Here is a 19,586-nt window from a genome sequence, read left to right on the forward strand (position 1 = left end):
TACACTGAAGAGCCAAGGAAACTGGTACATCTGCCTAATAATGTGTAGGGCCCCCACGATCATGCAGAAGTGCTGCAACATGATGTGGTATAGACCTGACTAATGTTGAAGTAGTGCTGGAGGGAACTGACTCCGTGAATCCTGCAGGGGTGCCCATAAATACATTAAGAGTACGAGGAGGTGGAGATCTCTTCCCAACAGCACGTTGCAAGGCATCCCAGATATGCTCAATAATGTTCATGTCTGGGGAGTTTGAAGGCCAGCGGAAGTGTGTAAACTTAGAGGAGTGTTACTGGAACTACCATGTAGGAATTCTGGATGTTTGGGGTGTCTTATTGTCCTGCTGGAATTGCGCAAGTCCGTTGGAATGCACACTAGACATGAATGGATGCGGGTGATCAGACAGGATGCTTGTGTGTGTCACCAGTCAGAGGTGTATCTAGACATATCAGGAGTCCCATATCACTCCAACTGTACATGTCCCACACCATTACAGAGCTTCCACCAGCTTGAACAGTCCCCTGCTGACATGAAGGGTCCGTGGATTCATGAGGTTCTCAATACCCATATCCATCCACTTGATACAATTTGAAACGAGACTTGTCCACCCAAGCAATGTGTTTCCAGTCATCAACAATCCAGTGTCAGAGAAGACGGGCCCAGGCAAGCCATAAATCTTTGTGTCATGCAGTCATCAAGAGCACATGAGTGGACCCCTCGGCTCCAAAAGCCAATATCAATGGTGTTTCATTGAATTGTTTGCACACTGACACTTGTTGATGGCCCAGCATTGAAATCTTCAGCTATTTGTGAAAGGGTTGCACTTCTATGATGTTGAACGATTCTCTTCAGTCGTCATTGGTCCCTTTGTTGCATGATCTTTTTCCGGCTGCAGCCATGTTGGATATTTGGTGTTTTACTGGATTCCTGATATTCGTGGTACTCTCGTGAAATGGTCATATGGGAAAATCCCCACTTCATCACTTCCTCGGAGATACTGTGTCCCATTGCTTGTGCGCCAACTATAGCACCACGTCCAAACTCGCTTAAATCTTGGATAACCTGCCATTTTAGCAGCAGTAACTGACCTAACAATTGGTGTTTCCAACCGCAGTGCTGTATTCTGCCTGTTTACATCTCTGTGTATTTGAATATGCATGCCTATACCACTTTCTTTGGCTCTGTATGTAGAGATTATTATAACAGCCACTCTTTGTAAAGCAGGTGTGGGCATATTTCTTTGATCCGTGCGCCTGACCCATACTTATTTAAGGTCATGGGCCACCTTGTCATGTGACATCAACACTCCTAGCCCATGAAATCAAAACTATATCATCCGTGCCATTAATGTTTGTAGGGTAAAGCACCAACAAATGTCGCCCCTTGTTGACACAACAACCAAGAAATTATGCCTTAAAATGCATTATTTTGAGAGTACATCCATTTTATGTTCACTGCATCTTCAGACGTTTACATTATTTACGGATCAGGAACATCATTTATTTTATTTTATTTATTTATTTTTTTTTTTTTTTTTTTCGTAAGACATTTTACAGTAGCTCAGTTGCAAAATTCTGCAGTCCCCTCTCCATCCATCCACCCTGCCTCCTCCTCTCCCTCTCCCCTAATTGACACCTGGATCTGGCTCATGGGCTGCCAGTTGCCCACCCTAGGTATAAAGCCAATATTTGATAACAATCCTGTCTTAAAGCACTTTACGCTGTGAACATTGTCATTTAATGTGTAGTTGTAAATTGAGGATGATTGTTTCCTCCTCCCCCTTGTTTCCTGCTGATCTTGAGGAACTTTGCAAATGTATGCACATACTACAGTATTTTAATGATCATCGTATATCAAATAAATTTCAGGCAAAATGATGGTACTTCGAAGTGGTACAAATTTGATGATGGTGAAGTGAGCGAGTGTAAAATGGATGATGATGAAGAAATGAAGACACAGTGCTTCGGTGGTGATTATATGGGAGAGGTAATTATTTTTTTGTTAGTAATAATGTTTTACTGTGGCACAGTTTCTTACTGAGACAATCTGTTTTAGGTGTTTGACCACATGTTGAAGAGAATGAGCTACAGGAGACAGAAGCGCTGGTGGAATGCCTATATGTTGTTCTACACACGTCTGGACGTGGAAGAGAACCTTCTTGTGAAGAGCTTCAATGAACTATCATTATGTAAGATTCAAATATTCAGTTATTGGTGTTTGCACACCAGGAGTTGAAAGAAATTCAATAACTTTTAATACTTCACCCAAGTGAAATAGAAGTAGTTGTGTCAAATGTAAAATAAGTTGGGAAGTTAGCACAGACTCACTATTAAACAAACTTAAGTACTGTTTTGAACAAAGGCAACAACTAACTTGCATCAGCTTGACCAATGGCACCAGCAAATACACTTGCCAAAAAACACACATTCTATTTGTGGACAGTTACCTGCCAGGTAGTTGTGAAAGAGTAAATTACAGAATGTGATAATTGAGAGAGGAAGATGTGCTGGGACCAGGAGGAGATAGGAGCAACAAGTCTTCATTGCTTCTCATTTCTCACAATACTTTTTATTCTCCCTCAACAACCATCTACCTAGGCATCCACTTGCTAATATTTGTGCCATGTGTGCTGGGGGGGTGGGAGGGGGGTGGGGGGTGGTGGGTATCTTTCTTCCTTGTTTGTTATTTCATTTATAATGGTAAGTATAGTTTTGTTGTACATTGGAAGTTTCATTTAAATTTAAAAGCAGATCTTGTGTGTTCTTTGTCATTGCTTATAATTCTGTTCCACATTTCACAAACAAGTGAGTAAATTTTTTTTGTGTGACAAATTTGTACAATTGTCAGAACTAGATCTAAAGAGTAAGTCATTCAATGAACTTGTGTTAGCTCAACAGTCAAATGTCAGACTGCAAATTCAACATCCAGGGCCAATTTCTCATGGGATTCTACATTTTTTATCTATCGCTTACCACTTCTTTCATCCCTGGCAATGAAGTGATAACATGTAACGTGCTAAGCTGCAACTGGTTCAGAGTCCACATTTAACTCTAGATCCTCCCTGTAATGGTCAAAGAAATGCAAGAGCATACCACCACTTCCAATATGATCGTGTCTAGTAAAGCACTTTGGTGTTCAAACCATCCTTCATATTGATGACAACTTTACCTGTGATTGCATTATTATTTGAACATTACAGTTCTGTGCCACAGATTGCTACATTCCTGTGTATCAGCTATGACTTGCTATGCCTTCCTTGTTGTATTTATCACACTATTGTTTTGAAATTAAATGGACAGCTGTGTTGTTGAAAACTCAGTATAATAGTGTTCATTATGTGACATGTTGCTCCACTGAGAGAGTAATTTGGATTATGTTGTTTGAGGCAGCTTCTCATAACTCAGCAGATTAAAATCAATTTTTCAAAGTGCTCTGATCTGGTATTATTTGGATTTTCTTGAAACAACTGCAGATGGCAACTTCTGTAAAGTGTACTAATGACTAGGGACTGAAAAAGTAGTGTCTATTTTTAACAAAATTAGCATCTACATTGGGCAAAATTAACATCTATTTTCAGCAAAATTCACATCTAAATTATTGTTGTTATTATTATATAATGATTCAATGTATAAATTTAAAAAAGTTGCAATGTAATTTGCATGATGTTGAAATGGACCATAAAGTGTATTTCTACTTGTGTAGGTGTTTTTGTTGTGTGTTACAAAAATGGAACAGCGGAATTCAGAGCAGTATTATGCAATCAGGTTTTGTGTTAAACATGGGAAGTCCGTGAGTGTGACCTTTGAAAAGTTGTAATACATCTGTGGGCGACATTCATTATCAAGAGCACAAGTTTTTCGCTGCCACAATTTATTTTTGGATGTCTGGGAATATGTTGAAGATAACAGTGAAGATGATGAGTAATCTGTTAAACACTTTCACTGAACATCAAATTTAAATTGAAGATTTACACAGGCAAAAGGTTTGTGACAGAATGCTGCCAAGAAACCTCACAACTGAGCAAAGGGACAATTGAAGAAAAATGTGTTCATCCTCTTGAAGGGATTGCCAATGACCACAAATGGTTCAATTGTCAATCACAAGTGATGAATCCTGGATTTTTGAGTACGATCCTGAGACAAGGCGGCAAAGTGAGGCATGACATACTAAGATGTCTCTTCGACTAAAAAAAGCTCAAATGAGAAAATGAAAGATCAAAACAATGCTGATTTGGTTTTTTGACAGTAGGAGTATCATGCATAAAGAATTTGTTTCTCCAGGTCAAACTTTCAACCAAGTGTTTTACAAAATGTCCTTGAATGCCTCAGAAGATGGTGAATCGAGTGAGACCAGATGTTCCAAAGAAGTAGATACTGCATCAAGACGGTGCCCCATGTCACACGGCCACTCCTGTCACAGAATTTTTGAACTCAAAAGGCATTCCTGTTGTCCTGCAGCACCCCTATTCACCTGATCTGAGTCCTGTCACTTTTTTCTTTTCCTGCAATTGAAAAATATCTGAAAAGGATGTCATTTTGGGACTCTGGAAAACTGTGACTGACTTGTTAAAGATCTTGCCAGTTGAAGCCCATCAGCACTGCTAGCAAGACTGGGAACAATGACTCTGCAGGTGTATAGCTACCAAAGGAAACTACTATGAAGGGGAAAATATTGTTGTTTGGAAAAAAAATTGTAGATAAAAAATCTCATTACTGTTTTCACACACCTTGTAGGAAATCACTCACCTGCAGCTCAAGAGATGGGAGAGCCATGGACTTACTTAACAAGCCAATAAATATTATTACCAACTTTCATGGTCCTGAGCATGACGTTAAACTGCGTCCAAAACTGAGTGACCACCGGTATAAGTGCTCCCCTTCTATCAAGTGCCAATGGCTTCCTTGGAGGGTAGGGCACTCTGTTGTCCTTGGGATGAGAAATCGTCCCTGAAGGTGAAAGAACCAGATTGGTCAACAGCATCAGAGTGTGGTAGGCAATGAGAAACCACCACATTAAAGAACCTATGGATTTCTCTAGTTGCACATCATGGCTGTGTTCAAAACCAAATTTTCCGGAGTTTTCAAGTCCCCCAATTGGATCCCCGGGGGTAACAGTTCTGAGCAATGCTGTCACAAAGAAGAGATTATCATTGAAAGATAGCATAAAGATAAGCACATGGAATGTGAAGACGATGGCTCAGGCTGGAAAAATCAACACTGCAATCCAAGAAATGGAAAGAATGAGCATTAAGATCATGGGCATTAGTGAAATGCAGTGTTCAGGTTCAGGTTCTTGTAACATCAATGAACACAGAATTTACTACTCGGGGACATCTAATGGACAGTATACATCTGGAGCATGATTTATAGTATCTAAAGCAATTGCAGAATGTGTCACTAATTGTGTACCTGTTTCAGAGAGAGTGATGCTACTCCAAACAAGTGCTCTACAACTGAACATTATTCAGGTCTATGCTACAACAACAGACTGTAGTGATGAAGAAGTTGCAGAATTTTATTCTCAAATCCCAGGTGTTTTGCAACAACTACCAAAGAAAGATCTTACAATTATTATGGGAGATTGTAATGCCAAAATAGGAAGGGGTTCCGAAGGCGACATATAGGTCACCATGGACTTGGTGAGAGGAATGAGAGAGGCGAACTACTTGGTGCATTTGCAGGAGAGTGGAGATTTGTAATAACTAACACATTCTTCACACTACCACCCAGAAGTCTGTACACCTGGAAATCCCCTAGAGAGTCAGATGAAAATATTACCTGGAATCAGGTTGACGATGTCTTGATAAATCAAAGATATAGAAACAGCTGTCTCTCATTGAAAACCTATCCAGGCGCTTACATAAACTTGGACAACGTTCCCCTGATTGTTGTCTTTAAAATCAGAATGAAGAGCATTCACAAGGAAAAAATCAAAAGTGTATGATATCCGCAAACTGAAAGAATCTTCCGTAAGAGAAAAATGCAGGAGTCCATCTTCATAATTAACTAAAGTCTTTGTCAGGTAACTTGTGCGCCGAAGAGAAAAGTAGAAAGATAAACTCTATAGTGGAATCAGTTAAAGAACATCATCTGAAATCCAATGTCACCAAAAAGAAGTCATGGATGACTGAAGAGATGCTTAAAATGATGGACAGGAGAAGAAAAGTGAAAAGTAGTCCTGATGAATACAAGAATATCAAGGAGATGAGGACTGATACGAGAAGCTGAGGAAAGAGAAATAAAGGACCAGTGCAATGAAATAGAGAAATTACAATTGAAGTATGATAGTTTCAATATTCATAAATAAGTCAGGGAAGTGACAGGAAATTACAGAAAAAGGACAGGAAACAGGTTGGTGAATAATGAAGGAAAATTAATAGCTGGACACAATGAGCTTAAAGAACCATGGAAAACATATGTAGAACAACTCTTTTATGACAACCAGCCAGAACTTCCTCAAATATATTGCAAAACAGGACTTAGAATTCTGCTGAAGAAGTACAAGCTGCAATAAATGGAATGAAAGATGGTAAATCACCTGGTCCTGACAATGTGAATGCCGAAATTCTCAAGCTGCTCTGTGAGGATAATTTAAAATGGTTGACTGTAATATTCAATGACATCTACAACTCTGGTAATATTCCACGGGAATGGCCTAAATCCGAATTTATTGCATTCCCAAAAAGCCCGGAGCTAAGACTTGTGATGAATACAGGACCATCAGCCTCATGAGTCACCTGCTAAAGATATTTCTGAGGGTCATTCACCAAAGAATCAACAAGATCTGTGAAGAACAAATTTCTTCTACACAGTTTGGTTTCAGAAATGCATTTGGCATGTGTGAAGCGTTATTTAGTATCCAGGTACTGTGTCAAAGGTACAGAGATGTGAATTGCAACATTTATGCCTGTTTTATTGATTATCAGAAGGCTTTTGACAGAGTAAAACACCAGAAGATAGTTGACATTTTAAGAAGCAATGGTTTGGATGATGAAGACCTACATATAATTTTGAACCTATAATGGAAACACTCAGCTCCAGTGAGGCTGGACAGAGAGAATACAGAATAAATAGACATTCTATGAGGTGTAAGGCAGGGTTATATATTATCCCCACTGATTTTCAACATCTATTCAGAACACATCTTTAAGGAAGCTCTGATGAAGTATAGATGGGAGTACTCATAAACGGAAAATATATCAACAACATCCGATATGCTGGCGACACAGTAATACTTTCTGATAGTGAGCATAGTTTGCAGTACCTTGTCGATAGACGTGCACAGAAAAGCTCTGAATATGGTCTAGATGTCAACCCTCAAGAAACAAAAACAATGATAATAAGTAAAAACAGAGTCGCTGCATCCCACATTAAGATAGGCCAAGTATGTAAATGCACATACCTTGGCACTACAATAAATGACCAGTGGGATCTTTCTGATGAGGTGAGAACTTGAATTGGAAAATCCAGGGCTAAGATGAGTAACCTTTTCAAGAATCATGGTTTAGCAATGCCAACAAAGATCATACTTCTACACTGCTACGTATTTTCCACCCTCTCCTATGGTGTTGAAACATCGACTCTGAGGCTTTTGAGACATGGCTGTACAGGAGATTTTAAGAATACCGTGGACAGCGCATATCACAAATGGCGAGGTTCTACGAAGAAAGAGAGAGAAAGAAGTACTGGCCACCATAAAAGCAATAAAGATCCAGTACCTGGAATACATCATGTGGAACAACAATAGATACCATCTCCTCCAGACCGTCCTTGTAAGAAAAATACCAGGGAAGACAAGTATTGGCCGGAGAAGAATATCCTGGCGTACGAACATCAGAATGTGGACCTCTAAAACCTCTACAGAGCTATTTAGAGCTGCAAGTGACAGGAAAAGCACTGTCAAGATTGTTGTCAACATCCGGAATGGATAGGAACCAGAAGAAGAAGACCAACTTTCAAGCTTATGCTTGCTCTCTCTGCATATATGTATTTATGTTGCAACACAATATACAGTGCATGGTGGAGAGCATTTGTATCACTATTATCAATTTTCTTTCCTATTACATTCATGTGTTGAACAAGGGGAAGAATGACTGTCTGCTTGCATCTGTATGCATCTTATTCTCTTATTTAATTCTCATGGTCCCGATGATGGATAAATATCGGAAGCAGCCTAATGGCCATGCTGTCTTCTTCGAATGCAGGCCCTCTAAATGTACCGAACAGGATTTTGCAAGAACTAGGTACAGTGCACCCTGTTAAGCTTCTCTGGGTGCTATCCAGAACCTTAACAAACTGAAGTCTTCCATTCGTCTTCCCCAACCCTGATTTTTCATGAACATAGCACTTCATTTTGCTTCTTAGTATTACTCCAAAATACTTACTGACTTAAATGTACTCAAGATGTTAATCGTTAGTATTGTAATTGGATACTAATTGTCCTTATTATAAACATTTATCTTAAATTTTAGAGGTACCACTCATTACTTCAGATGGGACTTTTAGTAAATGTCTTTCTGCAGTTTCTTAGGATCTTCCAATGACAGTACTTTCTTGTACACAATAGCATTGTCGACAAGCAATCTTGTAGCACTGTTGATCCTGGTTGATAATTTATGCACATTGTGAACATTTAAGGTCCTATTGTCTTCCCTTGGGGCGTATATATTGTTACTCTCATTTCTGTGGAACATTCGCAAACCAATACATTGTACTGGGTCCTATTAGTCAAAAACTCTTAGAGCTAGTCACCTGTTTGGGAAGATATTCTGCATGGTTATATTTATTTGGTAGTTGATGATGTGGTACAGTGTCCAAAACCTCTCAGAAATCTTGAAAGACAGTACCTACTTGTTGCTCTGCATCTATAGTTCACAAGATGACAGGTTTGAATAAAGCAAACTGTATTTTACCTGAATGGTGGTGGTGGGTTGCTTTCATGACTTCTGGTTGTCTTAGCTGCTGGTGAATCTTCAGGGTTGTATGGTTAGGGTCCTTGAAACTTTTCCATTCCAAACAGTGGAAAGATGGGACATCCAATGATCATCTGCAATAAAACATAAGTGTCATTAAAAGTCTTGTCATCGATGTCAAGAGAATTTGCATGCTGGAACATCAGGATGTCAAATTAAAATATATGAAGCAGGCTTTCAAGAAAAATTGCTAATCAAAGAAAGATGTAATTAGTTTTACAACCAAATAACAGTAAAGACTTTTAAAAACATAACAATAAACAAGTTTTTAGACCAACAAAGAAAATATGCCAAGCACTCCGATCTGTAAGGGGTTAACACCATTCTCTGTCGGTATGTGGCAGAGGGGGAGTATATTAAATGCTGTGTTTGTGTGGTAAGCCTACATTTGAACTACCAATAGAAGTGTGAATACAAGGCTGAAGGAACTTTAAAAGTCTTTGGCAGCTAGGGAAAATAGAAAAATCAGTTGTAGTGGGGCATGCCCTTCAGTTGGACCATCATTACTAAGTGAAGTTTTCTGAAACCAAAATTTTTTCGACAGTGACAAATTATTATCTACGGCTGCATAGAGAGGTCATTGAAATACATAAAACAGGAAAAAAGCAGTTGTGAAACTTGGATTTGTAGAAAATTGCTCTACAAAATCATTATGTAAGTTTTACCTTTGGCAGACACGTTCAGTTGTTGAGTTTTATTTCTGACAAGGATTCTCTGCTGATTACGTGTAAACTTCAACCATACCCTTTTTCCAAACTGTTTATGTTGCTCTCCAACATTTGGCCCATCATTCACCAAGACTCTGCAGAGTGAGCAGCAGCTCTGCACTTAATGTTAGTGACGTATACCCATTGGGGGACATTGGGAAAATTGATGCCCAGTTTATTGACAAAAACATGAAAGTTTCTCTTGTCCACCCTTGGAGCTTAATTGCACAAATTGAAGGAACATCATATGCAAACAGGAATTGCCTGGGCTCTCTTTCCAGTCCAGAGATTCTCAATAAATTTAAACTAGAAAAGTTGCTAGTTCTGTGTCATATTCAGTGTAAAATAACTGGTATTCCATCAGGGCTTGCTGCAGTGTTCGCTATAAGTAGTCTTAAGTGTTTTTCAATACCAGGGCTGCTAACATCGATATCTCTCATTTGTGGGTCTGTGAAATGGTGAAACTTTGGTATGGTGGTATTGTTCTGTGCGAATACGTTTTGAAGTGCAGAATTGAAAATTTATTTTAATGTTTGTTATCTTCAGCATTGACAAAAGTTGGATTCTCAAGAGAGTGAATGGAAAACTTGGATCTGTTCATTCACTTTACATGAAACAAGAAGTTCCTAGAATTTTCTGATAATATTTCACCAGCATTGGACTGAAAGTTACAGGTTTTACTCATGGTCCTTCTCACTGATGTGCAAGTTATTAATTTTTCTGTCAGTACCCAGCAATCACTTTTGTAGGGAAAATGCAGTAGGTTCTTTTTTTTTTTTTGGTGGGGGGGGGGGGGGGACATTATATTAATGGTACAGTTAAACCTGGATGTGTCTTCGCAGTCTTCTATAACTTTACCATGAATGTGCGTATTAAGACCAAAGTGTATCACTGTTGAGATTTAACCACAGTTGTTGAGCCATTGCTATATCTGAACTATATGTTCTAAGTCGTCCTTTAAATAAGTGTCACAGTTGAAGCACTCATAAAAAGCCATGGAGCTCACATATTATGTACAGAAATCTGGTTAAAACCTGAAATTAACAGCAGTGAGATGCTGGTAAAGTTGTTCTTTGGTAGCAGGGCTATGTGGTGTACAGGGACATGGAATTAATACTGACAAGTGCAGAGTCTAGTGGTAACAGGACAGGAGTTCTGGGAAGATGTTGGCAAAAGTATCTAATGGCTTAGGTACAGACAGCACAGAGTTATAGATGTTGCTTTACTAAGTCAGAGGATCTTTCTGTGGTATGTCATAACTGCTTGTCAATTTCTGCTCCTTATAAATAGCTCTAAATGTGTAATAATATAAAATACTTTTTATATTATATAAGCTCGAGACTGATGTAAGTAAAATCTTCCAACCTGAGTGCCCACCTCCGGACAGCCTGGCACCCACAGGAAGAGGAGGACAGGGGTGAGCAAAAAGGTGACCCACCAATCATAGCCTACACAACTACTGCTGTGGCAAAGCTCCCCTTGCAGGGGTGGCCAAATGGCTTGCACATGCCCTGACTGCAATGCGATAGAACTACTTGGTGGATAGCCTACACTGCCTGTCAGCTGACAGGCACTCATGGGCACCAGTGCCCCATGGAGCAGCATTGGAACAGCGTAATGTAACGCTCAGTGGAGTTGGGTTTGTGAAAGGTCATTTTGAATTTCAGAGATGTGATTGTAGTGATAAGGTTTGTGAGCAGAGGTGTTAGAAAGTTTGTTAGAAAGAAAGGTGATATGAGTTTTGAAGGTGAGGAATTCCTGGAAGGTTACAGAGGTGGTGAAATGCTACAGCTGGTTAAGATCCTGTTCATTATGTGGTCAGTAGCTTGTGAATCATCAAGAAATTTTACTATATGAGGCAACTAATAATCAAAAGCAGGTCTTTGAAAAATCCGGCATGGTTAAACCCAAATTGGGACGAATGCATTTGACGTGACCAAGACCCTCCAGTGAGCAGTTTTTTAGAAGATTGGTTACAGCATTTAAAGCATATTAGCTTATAAATTAACTTAATTACTAGAAAATCCTCAGTTCTGTTCAGTACCTCATCATTAGTTATTTGATGTACGCATCTAATATTCCGTGCTCTCGTAAAACTATTTAGTGTGTTCTCTTCTTGTGTGGACTGTTTATTATCCCTATTTCACTTCCATACAATGCTACACTCCAGACAAATCTTTCAGAAAAGACTTTCTATCTGCAAGATTTATATCCAGTGCTACAGATTTCTCTTTTTCAGAAATGCACATATGCATTTTATATCCTCTTTACATGGGCCACTGCTCAAATAGCAAAACTCGTGTACTACATTTAGTCTCGCATTTCCTTATATAACTGCCTCAGTATCGCCTGAGTAGATTACAAACCATTACCCTGGATTTATTTTTGTTGTTGTGCATCTTGTAACCTCATCACTGATCTTGCAAGTATATTCCATCTCTGATAGACTTAGTGTGTCATCAGCAGATATCAAAATTTTTGTTTCTTCTTCTTCTTCTTCTTCTTCTTCTTCTTCTTCTTCTTGAAACTTCATTTCCTTCCAAATTTCTCCTTGGTTTCCTCCACAGCTTGCTCAACAAACAGAGATTGTAAAACAATGGTGAGTGCTACAACCATGTCTCACTCCATTCTCAGCCATGGCTTTACATTCATGTTCTTTGACTCTTGTAACTGCAATCCGGTCTCCATACAAGTTATAGATAACTATTTGCTCCCTATATTTTTTCCATGCTACCTTCAGAATTTCAGAGAGTGTATGTCAGTCAATATTCTTAAGAGGTGTCTCTAAATCTCCAAGGTTTATCTTCCTTCATTTTATCTTCAGAGATGAGTAGAAGTATTAGTATTGCCTCACGTGTTCCTACATTTCTCCAAAACTCGAACTGGTCCTCTACGAGGTCAGCCCCCACCTGTGTTTCCATTTGTCTCTAAATAATTCATGTCAGTATTTTGCAATCGTGGCTTATTAAATTGATTGTTAGGTAATATTTACACCTGTCAGAACTTGGCTTCGTTGGGATTGGAATTATTGTCTTCTTAGAGTATGAGGGTATTTCACTTCTCTCATACCTCTTCCACACGAAGTGGTATAGTTTTGTCAATGTTGGCTCTCCCAAGGACATAACTTATTCTAAGGGAAACTCCAGGGGCCTTGTTTCGACGGAGGTCTTTCAGAGGTCTGTAAAATTTTTCTTGCAGTATCGCATCACTCGTCTCGTCTTCATCTGCTTCTGCCTCACTTTCAATAATATTGCCTTCAAGTTCATTTGTCTAGTATAGCCATTCTAAATATTCCATCTTTCAACTTTCCCCTTTTTTGCTTACTACTGACGTGTCATCTGAACTCTTGCTATTCATAAAAATGCTTCTCTTTTCTCCAAAAGTCATGTTAATTTTCAGATAGATGTCACCTATCAATCCATAGCCATGCATACTTCTACAGCTTTGCATTTCTTCTCTAGCCTTTCCTGCTTTGGTGTGTTGCACTTCTGCCAGTCTCATTTTCAGGCCTACTTAAGTCCTCACAAAACATAAACAAACAAACAAAGTGATCAGTTTAATCTTGGACTAGCATAATTGGGTGAAGCAGAAAAGGATAAAACAAATACAAGAGATGTTCAGTTGATGTATTGTGTGTGCTCATTAATCATGTTTCCTTCACAAAATTCAACACTTGTTTTGTTCTCCATTGTCCTCCTCCCCTGACAAATGAACTTATTTCCGAAGCTCAGAATCTAGCATTCCTTCCACTTCTTGTTAAGAGGCCACGTGTATGTTGCTGTTGCCCGTAATTACTAACATCCCCTTTCCTGTTTCCATAGTTTTTCATTTGCCCGTTATTATTCGGATTAATAGATTAATCTAATTCTTTGTGCTTGCTTTATTTAATATGAATGAGATTCCTATTATTGGAAAATTAAACCTTCCCTTGTATTGCTGAACTTGCCACACAGTAATTTGTATGTTGTTATCATTTCAGCAGATTCTAAACATGGTATCCTGAAAATGCCCCCAGCAATTGAAAGAAGTGTAAGGAAGCAAAACATTAAGTTCATGCATAATCGTAACCAGTTTTCAGCAGAATATTTTCAGTTTATTAGAAAATTAGTGTCTTGTAACAGTACCCCCCTAAATCGACAACATAATACAGATAAACTGGTAAGTACAGAAGTTGTTTGTCGCAGTTTATTGACATGCTTACAAAGAAAATCTAAAAAGACCATTTACGGCTCTGTTATGTTTGTAAATGTTAGTTTGCATTTTTTTAGAGCCCAGAAGGTGAAGAATTAGCCATGTTGAGCGTGCAGTTGGCATCTAGGTTTCTTTTTCACACGGGGTTCCACACAAAAAAAACTCTGCGTGGCCCAGCGTCAGAGTGGTACGAAGTTCTCTGCCACCATCTTCAGGCATCAAAGCATGTTCGTTGGTGGTTTGCACATAATGTGCTTTTCCAGCACCCTCATAGGTAAGACAGCATCAGTTGAAAGTATTAGGCTTCCTCTAAGTACATGCGCAATATACTGAATTTGTGTTGCCCTCATATGTTGACTATTTTTGTGCATTAGGCTTAGTTGCTATGTAACTGCAGCAAATATCTTTGTTGATTTACTTTTAATTTTGTGAAATTACATTACAGCTCTGTAACATTGTTTCAGGTTTTGTGAATATTTACTTAGTTGTCCAAGCACTGAAGTAAGATCAGCCTTTATGAAAATAATAGTTTTCCTGGCACACTTTTCACTTCAAGATGGCCCATGTGCCCCACCAATGCTTGACGCTCCAAGTAAGTGTGCCTAAAAATAGATAATAAAATTGTGTTAAAGTGTGCTGTGATAATGATGGTAAGAGGAGAAATTCGTGAGTTTGTAAGTGCAGTAGAAATGTGTGTTCATTTCTCACTTCACAACTCTAAAGAAGTTATAGTGCTCAGCTTTATCTGTATTACAGCTGAAAGTGGCTCGAAAAGGGATTAATTATACCATGATGAAAAATTTTTGTGTTGTAAAATCCCATAAACCAAAGTATTTTGTGTGTTCATAAATGGGCAGAAGAGGCATATTACGGTAATAAGCTTTGAAAAAGAGATGAAGAAAATTTGAGTTCAATAAGGTCATTAAAAACTGTTGAAGCTTTGACCCCAACCATGAGGTTGCTCAGGTGGGTTTTGCACTTTTCGGTGCTGCTACACTGCTGGTGGTAGGTAAAGGAATGATTGAAATCAAACAATGGAAAATCCGTGATGGAATGTAACAATATTGTGATCCCACTCACAATATAGCAGAGATGCTGAGTCACAGACAGGCGCACCAATGCAACGAAAAGACTGTCACATATAAAGCTTTTGGCCAGTAAGGCCTTCGTCAAAAATAGATGACACACACACACACACACACACACACACACACACACACACACACACACACACTGATTATTATACTGGCTTATGATTTCACACACACACAGTGATTATTATACTGGCTTATGATTTCTGAAACTTGAGTATTATGTTGTCAGAAATTATACGCAGTGGAGCGAGAGGCAGATGAATGTCGTAGGCTATGTAGGGAACAAGAAATAAGATGACTATTGGATTGGAGTAACTCTGCACCTTCCATAGATCTCATTTAGTTCTTCCCTCACCTGCATAGCAATGACAGAAGCTCCATATTTATTACTGTTATGCTCTCAGAATACTCGAGATTTCTGTTTTTTGTGAATGTGCTTGCCTTTATAATTTGGTTTTACTTGTCATTGTATTGAACAAGATTATTAATTGTTAATACCAGACTCATATTTGTGGGAGAAAATTTAAATTTTCCATCTGATCATCTTAAAATAGGCTGCCTTTTTCCCTAAATTACTCAATGTAAATGTTCAGATAATTGCTCCAATAAAACCACAGCAGATTCCTTCTTCATTGTGAGGTAGTTTCTTGTCACAGTAATGACCTGTGTGCTAACAGGAAAGTAAATTGCCTTTCTGTCCATTTTTGTGTTGTGGTGGAATCTGCTATTTACCTCTGGGATTTAGGATTTACTTGTGGGCTCTTCTACAGCTATTTTCAACAACTTATCAGTGATGATAATATTATATGTAAAATATAGTGGGGAACACAAAAGTTTTTTCAGGATAATCATATGGAAAGTTTAGACATTCTGCTCCCCAATTGGAGTCCAGTGTTGACAACTGAGCCATCCTGCTTAATAACTTAAGATAACATCAAACAAAAATAAAATTAGAAAGGCAACTACATTAATCAGAATCAGGACTCTTGACTAATTTGAGAGCACTAGAAGTTGAACTCAGAGTTCCTACTCTCCTGCAGCAGGATAAGGAAGAAAAACGAAGAAGTAAATAATAAATATGGGAAAGAGGAGTCACTCAAATCTGTGAGGGTACAGCCTATGACCTTCTCCTGAATCATACTCCACAGCGTATTACAATATTCAGAATGAAAGAATCCCTCTGTACCAGAATGTGGCTGTGTATGTTGGCCTAAGATTTCAACCATTCCTTTACATGTTGCAAGCAGTGTTGCTCTACATGTGAGCATGCACAAGAAGAAAATAATGGACCTAATTTGCATAAATCAAAATAGCAGTCTAACAAACCAAATGAATTTACTGCTTCTGTCATTCTTTAGAGTAAAATTCCGTATCATTTCTTTGTTCTTAATATCTAGCATTCTCATTTTCTCACTTTCAAACTTTGACACCCCCCCCCCCCCCCCCCCCCCCCAAAGCATGGTTGATTTGTAATGTTGGTTTGGGTTTGCAACAAAGTTGCTGGTTCCAATTTTGAGCACATTATTTTGAAGATTGAACATTGACATCCAGTGGATTTCATTCTCACCAACAAACCTACAAGAGATGCCTTGTAGCCTCTGAAACTGATGACAGCATGAGTACCCACATTCTGTATCAAAATGACATTTCATTTGTCGAACAGGCTATTAGATTAATCCTAGAACAGAAACACACATCTGACTGAAGCAGTCAACAAAATAGACTGTTGCTGTGCAATGCCAGATGTATACTCGTGAAATAAGGTACAAGATGATCTGTGTCTTGGTGCAGGCTCAAAGTACTTGGGCTATTGTAATTAAGGAATTTATCAAACTAAAATGACAGAAAGCCATACTTTGGGTGGGGTTATAGGTTCCAGGACTTTAGATTTAGTACTCAGTTTGCTGAGAGGTTTTTAATTGTCTTATCCATCAGAGCTAAAGAACACGGGGAGGTTTTACATTTCACAGAGTAGCAACGTGAGTGCAGAAAAGCAAATATGTGCCAGAGATAATTTCGGGCACCAGCAATGAAACTAGGTTCATGACATTAAATAACCCATAATTCCTCAGTCCCATTGCATTCCTGGCTGCAGTCACATGAAAGGTCATGTCAACACCACCCTCGGAAGTGAGAAAACCCTGAAACACAAACATGTGAAATTGTTGTTTGCATAATTTTTTCAAGGTGGCAAGGTAGTCAGCTGTTATGTATTTTGACTGTTGCTCTAATGGTTGTGTTCAACTGCCAGGTATACTTCTGGATCCACATGCCACACTCAGTGACCATCTCTTGCACGCTGTTCTCTTACTTCTGCATAAGGAGGTGTCTGATCATGGACGCCACCTACCACATTACTTCTCGTTATTCCACATGTATGCATCCTTAGGGATTCCAGAAAGGACTCAACTTTTGAAGGTGGGTATTGATTTACAGAGATCTATGTAACTGAAATAACTATTTTTGCAGATTTAGAGAGTTCTGGGTGGCAGAATCATAAAATAATCTCGATGTAGATTTAGGTTAAATATGTCGGTCATTTACTATTTGTCTGTACTTTTTAAATAAGTTTCCACAGGATTGTATAACCATGAAGATTTATTACATGAACATGTTTATTTATGTGTATTCAATTTGGAAACTTTACCGAACACTAAAATAATTGGCCAATGTTTTTCAAAAGTCTTAACAGTTGTGTTGTTGTATAGTGTCTTATTGATGAAGCTTATCATTGTCTACTCTTGAGGCTGCCCCTTAGTGGTCCTTGCATTGTTGGGAGCTCCATGACACATTTGTGATGTAAAGACATTTGCTGGTGAACTTGAACAACCGCACACCATCCAAAGAGTACCTCAAACAAATAATAATACAGTACTAATATATATTTTCACTGACATCATATATGTAAAAATTTGAGACCCAAGTGCATATTATGCATACCATCTAATGTAATATAAATTAACTACATGTTTCCTCACTTACAGACGACAAGAGTACAGAAAGGTCACACCTCTGACTTTTTAAGGAAAAATCCCAAATATAATTCGGCAAAAATTCTGTATAGTGACATATGCCACCCCATACAAATGAGTAAGCATGTTACTGCTAGGTGTAAAACTTTCTGGCCACTACATCACTACTTTCTCACATCTTTTGGGCAATGTACGAATCCCACGTCGAAAAAATTGTTCATCTTTTGAAGCGATCCTTGAATCAATCCAATTTGTGACTTCTTCATGAGATCGGAAGTGTTTGTCAGTCAGACCATGCGCCATTGAGGTAAACAGGCAATAGTCAGAGGGTGCGCAATGTCGAGAATATGGCGGGTGGGGTAGGACTTCCCATTTTAACGTTTCCAAGTACGTTTTGACCTCTTTTGCAACATGGTGTCGAGCATTGTCATGCTGCAAAATCACTTCATCGTGCCTCTCGCTGTATTGCGGCCGTTTGTCTCTTAATTCTCTGCTCAAATGCTTTAATTGTGTTAGATAACGAGCACCTTTGATTGTTTCACTTGGTTTTAACACCTCATAGTACAAAACACCGAGCTGGTCCCGCCAAATGCAGAGCATGATCTTGGAGCCATGAATATTCGGCTCAGCCGTCGACGTGGAAGCATGGCTGGGATATCCCCATGATTTTTTGCATTTAGGGTTGTCATAATGATGATATTTTTCATCCCTGGTCACAATGCGATGCAGAAATCCCTTCTGTTTTTGCCTCTGAAGTAACTATTCGCAAACACACAAATCCCATTAAACGTCTTTTGGTTTCAGCTCACATGGGACCCAAGTTCCTTCTTTCTGAATCATGCCCACAGCCTTGAGACATTTTGAAATGGCTTGCTGTGTCACTCCCACTAATCGCGCAAATTCTTCTTGAGTTTGACGTGAGTCTTCACTCAGCAATGTCTCCAATTCTGAATCGTCGAAAACATTGTCTCTTCCACCACTATGCCGGTCTACAACGTTAAAATTACTGTTCTTGAAGCATTGAAACCACTCGCGACACATTCTTTCACTTATAGTGTCCTTACTATATGTACTTGAGAGCATTCGATGGGACTCAGCCGCTTTTTTCCTCGTATTGAAACAAAACAGTAACACCTCCCACCAATCATGAGAATTAGGCTGGAAAACTGACATTTTCAATCAGGAACAACTTTATGATGCAGGCACAAATTGCCTAATGCTTGAATGAGGTTATGTTGACAGAGGTCCAAGCTAACTGCCTGAAGTCTGCTATCTGTTTCTTTAGACTGCTACTTACCATTTTGGCCATCTATCGGCAAATGGTGGAAGCAAAGTTGTACACCGTGTATTTCTTAAGTGATCTAATTCAAACATTAACCAGTACAACACTCAGTTTTTTTCATGGATTTGTTACATAAATAGAACATAATTCATATTTGTCTTTCTTTTTCATTAATTAATCGTCCATTTACTACTACTATTACTACTACTTCTTCTTCTTCTTCTTCTTCTTCTTCTTCTTCTTCTTCTTCTTCTTCTTCTTCTTTTCAAAGTCGAGTAACCATGTAGGCTTCCATGAAAACAGGTCTGTTAATCAAATCAGTACTGTTAACATTTGTGCAGCTGCATGAGCCGAGAATCCTATCTGCCT

General features: G+C 38.7%; 1 protein-coding gene across 1 annotated transcript in view; it reads left to right on the plus strand.

The window, feature by feature from the left end:
* Positions 1 to 19,586, plus strand: part of LOC126163053 (probable ubiquitin carboxyl-terminal hydrolase FAF-X) — a 331,505-nt gene that overhangs the window by 244,684 nt on the left and 67,235 nt on the right. Inside the window, exons 33-38 of the mRNA XM_049919945.1 lie at positions 1,869 to 1,986; positions 2,056 to 2,188; positions 13,658 to 13,836; positions 13,947 to 14,143; positions 14,334 to 14,461; positions 17,215 to 17,381. Of these exons, the coding sequence (XP_049775902.1) occupies positions 1,869 to 1,986; positions 2,056 to 2,188; positions 13,658 to 13,836; positions 13,947 to 14,143; positions 14,334 to 14,461; positions 17,215 to 17,381 (922 nt within the window). The remainder of the gene's footprint in view (positions 1 to 1,868; positions 1,987 to 2,055; positions 2,189 to 13,657; positions 13,837 to 13,946; positions 14,144 to 14,333; positions 14,462 to 17,214; positions 17,382 to 19,586) is intronic.

This window comes from Schistocerca cancellata, chromosome 2 (genome assembly GCF_023864275.1).
Source record: "Schistocerca cancellata isolate TAMUIC-IGC-003103 chromosome 2, iqSchCanc2.1, whole genome shotgun sequence".
NCBI lineage: Eukaryota > Metazoa > Arthropoda > Insecta > Orthoptera > Acrididae > Schistocerca > Schistocerca cancellata.